This window comes from Seriola lalandi, unplaced genomic scaffold (assembly GCF_002814215.2).
Source record: "Seriola lalandi dorsalis isolate HSWRI2012SDOR001 ecotype SW California unplaced genomic scaffold, Sedor1 jcf7180002054692, whole genome shotgun sequence".
Taxonomy (NCBI): domain Eukaryota; kingdom Metazoa; phylum Chordata; class Actinopteri; order Carangiformes; family Carangidae; genus Seriola; species Seriola lalandi.
This window is the reverse complement of record NW_019525245.1, coordinates 3062013-3068644: the sequence shown is the minus strand read 5'-3', so window position 1 is coordinate 3068644 and position 6632 is coordinate 3062013. Positions and strand designations below refer to the sequence as shown.

The 6632-nt window shown below is 45.1% G+C and overlaps 1 protein-coding gene across 2 annotated transcripts in view; it reads left to right on the top strand.

Moving 5' to 3' along the window:
- Window positions 1-129: 129 nt before the first annotated feature.
- Window positions 130-6632, top strand: part of kif21b (kinesin family member 21B) — a 62487-nt gene continuing 55984 nt past the window's right edge. For both annotated transcript variants that reach the window (XM_087178576.1, XM_023423652.2), the window contains exon 1: window positions 130-489. In XM_087178576.1, the coding sequence (XP_087034702.1) occupies window positions 449-489 (41 nt within the window). In that variant the 5' untranslated portion in view covers window positions 130-448. The remainder of the gene's footprint in view (window positions 490-6632) is intronic.

The window sequence follows — 6632 nt, the reverse complement described above, 5'->3', positions numbered from 1 at the left end:
CAGCCAGAGTGCTTCAACGGTGAATACAGTGTCCCACAGTCCCTGAAAGCAGCATTACCCCCCTCCGGTTTACGAACTCAGCTCATTCAGCGTGATCGCGTCTCTCACAGAGAACCGCTGTGGCTTTTGAGCAGCGCTCTCGTGCTTCGCTCATACGCACTTTAAACAGGATGTAGCGACTGAGACAAACCACGGAAAGAGAAAAAGCGGCTAAAACACTGCGATGTGAAAAACACCGGTGAGCCAGAAATGACTGCCACAGCGGAGGTGAAGAAGAAGAAGCAGCAGGAGAAGACAGGCAGAGTCCCGATGAGGCAGCTCACCGCCGGCAGGTCTTGACGGCTGCTCCCCGTGACCTGAGACACCCAGCACTGCACGGTTTACACACACTGAAGACCCGACAGAGCCGAAATATTCCACATCCCGTCGGCAAACCTTGAAAGCCATAATGGCGAGCCAGGGCGACTGCTGTGTGAAGGTTGCACTGAGGTAAGCCTACGACGTCTGTCGCAGACCACATTGTGTCTGAGGCTCCTGGCGATCAGTTAAATGCATCTTCCTGCTCACCTAAAGTCTCATTTTACTATTCACGCTCCTTCCTGTCTCTGCTCTGCTGTTGCAGGACACAGTAGGTTGTAGAGCTGCAGAGGAGAGTATTACACCTTGTTTTGTAAGACATGGGTGGTGCTCTGCACAGTATTGATAAGGCAAAGCATGTGTTTGTACCACACTATTTCCATATGACTGATTTCATGTAGGGGGGCACAAGTTCTCCACAGCAATAGTGTGTTTAATGTGAAGCAGCAGCTTGCATTCATGATTTAACATTGGGTGAAGTGACAAGGACAGCTGCAGCCAGGTGCAGGGAGGAGAATGGGCGTTTCTCTCCAAACCAATTTTTGTATTATTATTCTCACAGGCAGCTACCTGCAGTCTTACCTTATCCTAACCTAACTGAGTCTGGTGAACACCTCACATGTGCAAGACTGAGGAGATGATAAAATCAGGTTTTGAAGAGGGTTTGCTTATATGTGTGTGTGTGTGTGTGTGTGTGTGTGTGTGTGTGTGTATGTGTTTTGCAAATGAATCGAGCACAAAGAGATGCTCTCCTTCAGAGCTGTGTCATTCACTGCCTTTGTTGGAAATGCACCCTGAAGCTCGGGCAGCACAGCAGCTTTTTGAATTTGTATGAGGAGATATAAGTAGCCTATGGATTGTGTGAGCTAAGACTGAATGCAGATTGAAAGAGAGAGTGTAAATGTGCATGTGCTGGCACTTGCTGGGTGGCAGCCTCTGAAATTGGAAGGCATGACTAGAGTGTGAGTGGTGCTGCGTCTGTAATCATGCTCATTTTACAGTCTATGGAACTGAGGCGGTGGTCTCGCATACCCACTGTTCTTTTAACTCATCACCTCCCAAACTCTCCCATCAGCTATTGAATCCCAGTTGGTCACACTGAGTCTGATGAGAGTCCCTTATGAGATTGTTGTGCAAAAAAATGAATCTTCGATCAAAATCGGCCTCATTGCACTCTCTGTTTCTGTGCAAATGTAAAGCAGCTGCAGCAAAGTTATAGTAAAATTGAACTATTCTTCACCACGGACCCCTTTGAGGTCCACAGACCTCAGTTTGAGATCCATTGATTGAACTTAATGGGGGCTGAGGATGGGGGTAGGCCCAGTAGAATACCTTATAGCCAATGGCCCCATTTCCCCCGGGGAGGTGACTTGTCAATCAGCCGCTGAGTGAATCTCTTTTGTGCTTGTTCACAGTCACAACTGTAACAGGAAGTGTGGCAGGAGGAGGTGTTGACAAAAAAGCAAGAGAGAGAGAGAGAAAGAGAGAGAGAGAGAGAGAGAGAGACAGCTGGTGGCTACTGCTCAACTGAAGTTATTGATTTAAGTCTGGAGAGCAGCTCAGAGGGAATCTGATTGAGTGTAACTGAATGAGTGAAGGTGACAAATATTACTACACAGAACACATATGTGTGTTATCACCTGCTAAACTCCCATTTACTGAGGGTCAGATTAACTGTACCTTTAAATCACGTTCATTAGTATGAACTTCACATTGTAATTAAACAGCTTGTGTAATTACATGGCCACACTGGTGGGTGAGCTCACACCGCTCCTTTTCATCATGCGGGATCTGTGTGTATTTACTTGCCCTGTGAGTGCCACCAAAAGTGTCTGTGTGTTTGACAGGAAATGGGAAGCACACAAATAAACACACTGAGAAGGATAACTTCCTGCCGTACAGCGACGGTTTTCCCAATGACCTTTATTTTTTTTCTTCCCAGAGAAAGTCAGCCGCTGATAAGAGAAGATGGTGTTTAATTGCTCCCATGTTGTGCAGCCTGCAGAAAGTGAAGCGCACTCTTAGTAGTTTCTATGTGCATGTGTGAGACTGCATTTAGAGGGCAATGAGGTTGTTGAAAGGGCCAACACACACACACACACACACACACACACACACACACACACACACACACACACACACACACACACAGACACACAGACACAGTCACAGACACAGCCACACACAGACGAACAGTTTCACTTCACCTCAAGGGACGCCTCCTCCTCTTGTTGATCTTATGTTGAGTGCTACATTTGATAGCTTTATGTTAGGGCTGGCTCTGAGATACTATAAATGCCAATAATCAACCTTTTGTGTCTATGCGTGTATGTTGAGTGTAACTTGACATGAGAGTTATGAGCAGTGTGTAAATTTACACTTCCATATCGATCTCTGTCCCTGCTCTGCCACTTACTCATGTCAGACCAGCGAACGACTTTCCCTGCACCAAAGTGCTAAGTCAGCCTCCATCGCTGTGTATAAATAGGCACAAAGACAAATCTGTTTAGTGCAGTTGTGTTCTTTGACCTTGTGATTGCTGAGGCCGTGTCTAATTTGAGTTCTGACCTGAGGAATCACCAATGAGGAGCTTTTTCCAGTCGCCACGTGTTTCATGCATTCGCGGTTCAAGATGATGAACACTAATGAGGTTGAGTAAAAACGGAAAGTTCTCCGACTAGAGCACAAAATATTCAGTGTTCTTTCATACCCCACAGGTGGATGACCGGGGCATTTTTGACAGTTGTGACGCAGAGCATTTTGGCTGACGGCAGCACAGCTGAGAAAAACATAGGCTTTCATCTCTTCTGTCCTCAGCTGACGTGATTAAATCCAAAACAGGGATATTCAGAAACATAAAAGTTTGTCATGGACGCATAAATGCGCTGTAGTTTTTTGCCACCCCATGACCAAAACACCAACTTCAAAAGAAAACAGGAGTAGGTGGAATACAACTGCGGAAAGGGCCTCTCACAGCTGATACACAAAGGCTTTAAATGGGAGTTTAAAAAAAAAAGGTGGTGTTTTGTTGTTGGACGTATGTCCTGTTTCGGCTACCAGTCTCGCCTGTTTCCTGTGTGTGTTAATAGTTTGCCACACTGGCTCTGTCTGGGATACACACCTCCGCAGGGGGTTGCCTTTAAAATGGCTGGACTTTGGTGGGAACCTGAGTGTCTGTGTGCGAGTGCAGCAGGTTGTCAGCCTACAGTGCTGTATGTACTGGTCACAGGTTAGTGCTGCATTGTAATCTTCTCATGAGTGCATTCTTACTCTGGGTCTCAACACTCATCCGCCCTTCACCCGGCTTGCTGCAGATTTACAGTCACTGGTCAAGAAAAGTGAAAGCACTTTTGCTTTGTTGATGGGAGTCGCCTCTGAAGCTCTTTCTAATCACTGATTTGGCTTCAACTGAGGGAAGAGGAGCAGGAAACATGACAGAGCACACACCCAAGTTGGCCGTCCACATCTGTGCATCGCTTCCTCCTCACGCTGGTCTGCTAGTCACATGCTTTTTTTTTGTTTTCTGTTGTTATTGCCCTTCAAACCCATTAGACCTAACAGCTCTGTGCCAATGTCTTTTGTGGCAGCAGTGCTAAAGAAGCTGCCTATCTAGCATTGCTCAGCACTGTGCATATATGCCTGTGCAACTCCTGTGAAGAAGAAGGAGGCCTGAGACCTGAAAGTTGTTGTAGGCAACATGGATAAATGATTAAACAGTATGACATAATGATCTGCAGAAAGCAAGAATAAGAACATTTCATGACAGCAACAGGCTTAAAAAGAGTTTTTTGTTCATCACTTGTTTTCTAACAGCAGACCTGTTGCATAACCAGGCTCTGCAGGCTCATGAGCTCTACCGGCAGATTGTAGCTGCCTGAGGAGGTGAAAAAGGTCTGGTTAGGTTGCCAAGCTTCTTAATCCTGGTTTCCAAACAATGATATAAGTCTTCTTAATGACACATCCTATGACAGGGGAATAATAGCAGAACTATTTAATTGTGTTTCTGAGATGGTTGAGTGTTTAGATCCCGACAGGGTTGAATTTATTACTCCACATTTTGTGTATTTAAACTAATAGATCAAAAATACTCAGGACACAACGTGTGCTTTGGTGTTAAAATGAGTGGTGCAACCGGTCTGTTGATGAACTTCTCCCTGCTGAGTGCATCAGCACTCCCAAATGGTGTGCTGCCGTTGCAGAATAACTTCCTGTGAGGTTGCCGCTGGACTATCCCCACTTCCTGTTCACTTCCTGCTTCGTGAGCTGCCGATGAGCCCGTTGACATGATTCAGTTAAGACTGGCAAAAGCGTGAAGCCTTGGATCTTTATTGATCTACCTTCTAGGAGTCAGTCTACTGAGCTGTAGCCTGAGTGATAACATCAGCTGAGGTCCAGTTGTATAAAAAAAAACAAAAAAACAAAAAAAAACAATTCTGCTCTTCTGTGGCCAAAAAAGCCTGTTGTCCTCCACTAAATAAATAAGAAGAATATACATTGGTCCTAGAGTGTGCTAACCGTGTTCTCTGATCACGACACGTCATCTCAAACTTCCCTCTAAGTGTTTGCCGCATCCTTTTTTTTCTTGTGCCCAAGCTCGTCTGCACTGTGAGCAAAATAAAGCGTGAAACTGTGACCAAAATGCTGCTCCCCCTCCGGCTACTTCCACCTCCTATTCGCCCACTCTTGCATGTGCACACACAGAGAAACACACACACATACACACACACACACACAAACACACACAGATCTGTATTTATTTGAATTCATCCATTTGAATTCAGAGAGGAATGAAAGGCGCTTCAGTCTTAACATTTGCATTTTTCTGTTATCAATGTCTCATCATATGTCAGCTGGAGCAGGCCTTCGAGACAGTCCTAACTATTATCATTTATGCTGCGTAGACACAAGAAAACCTTTGTTACAAACTGAATGGGCAGAGGAGAAAATAATTAATTTCCTAATTTTTAGCATTAAATGCATTTCTCTTCAAGCCCTCAGGGTCTGCATAGTTTGATAAACCATATTGTGTGTGTTGACACTGTTGTGGCCCCTCAGAAATCACAAGGGATCTCTGTGCGCGTGTGTGTTTGTGTGTGTGCGTGAGGGGGGATGAGGCGTTGCAGAGGCCCTTTAAACAGAGCACCTCTTGGGTGAGCGTAGACAGAGGACACAGTGTGAATGAGTCTGATGTCACTGCAGGTCTTTGTGCTCTGTGCTGAGCTTGCACGCACACACACACACACACACACACACACACACACACACACACACACACACACACACACACACACACAGCAAGAGTAAAGAATTGGAGGGTAAATGGGGATGAAGTCAAGTCCAGGCTGTATTTTAAGAGAGTACCGTCGAGAGGAAGGGGCTAACGACAGAAGAGGGAGAGGTTTGCAGAGTCAGATGCTGTTTTCTGCTTTGTTTTATAAACTCCCTCTTTTGAAAGGGCCGATGCTTCCTGCGATTCAACATAACAAATACAAAGGGAAATCAAAGAGGAAAAAAGACAGAGGATGGTAGTGGGTAAAGGACAGTGGAAAGGGGGGTGGGGGGTTGGAAAAAGGAGCAAGTGTCTCGTCCGTTGTCAAAAGGGCTACTGTAGCGTGCAAATCAAATACGAGCTCCTAGCCAAACATGCAATCAGTGTGTGTGTGTGTGCAGGGGTGCATTCATGTGTGTTTGTACGAGTGCATGTCTGTGTATGTCTGCGCATCGTGTGTATGAATAATTTGGGCACAGCTGCACGTGCTTGCCATACTCCCGCCGAGGGAAGAAGAGAGATGTAGACCCTCAGGTGTTGTGTCTAGACTATAAAGACTTTATTTACCTCTACATTTTAATGATGAATGTTCTTTTAAACATTCTGATATTATATTCTCTTCTTCTGCCTTTTTAAACAGTAAACTACAGAGAAATATAACCTGTCTGGCCAGTAAGTATCGACTAGAGCAGTGTTAAGTTCAAGAATTTTGCTTCCTCCTACATTAATTAATGGAATATCATTTTTTCTAAACATACACTTTAACACACAGGCACACACATCTTTCCCCGGCCTCTGAAATGTCTCCTGTGCACAGTGCACACTGTAAGCTGGTCAGCATTTCTGTGGAGGAGCTTTACTGTGCTTTTTACTGGACTATGTCCGTCTGAAATGGATTTATTCAGATTCACAGTGGTTTTTCCTCTGAATTCATTTAAGTGAATTTTATTTAGCCTCGTATGCCGTGCATGAACAGCAGAATTGGATTTGGCTTGGTGAGGAAGTA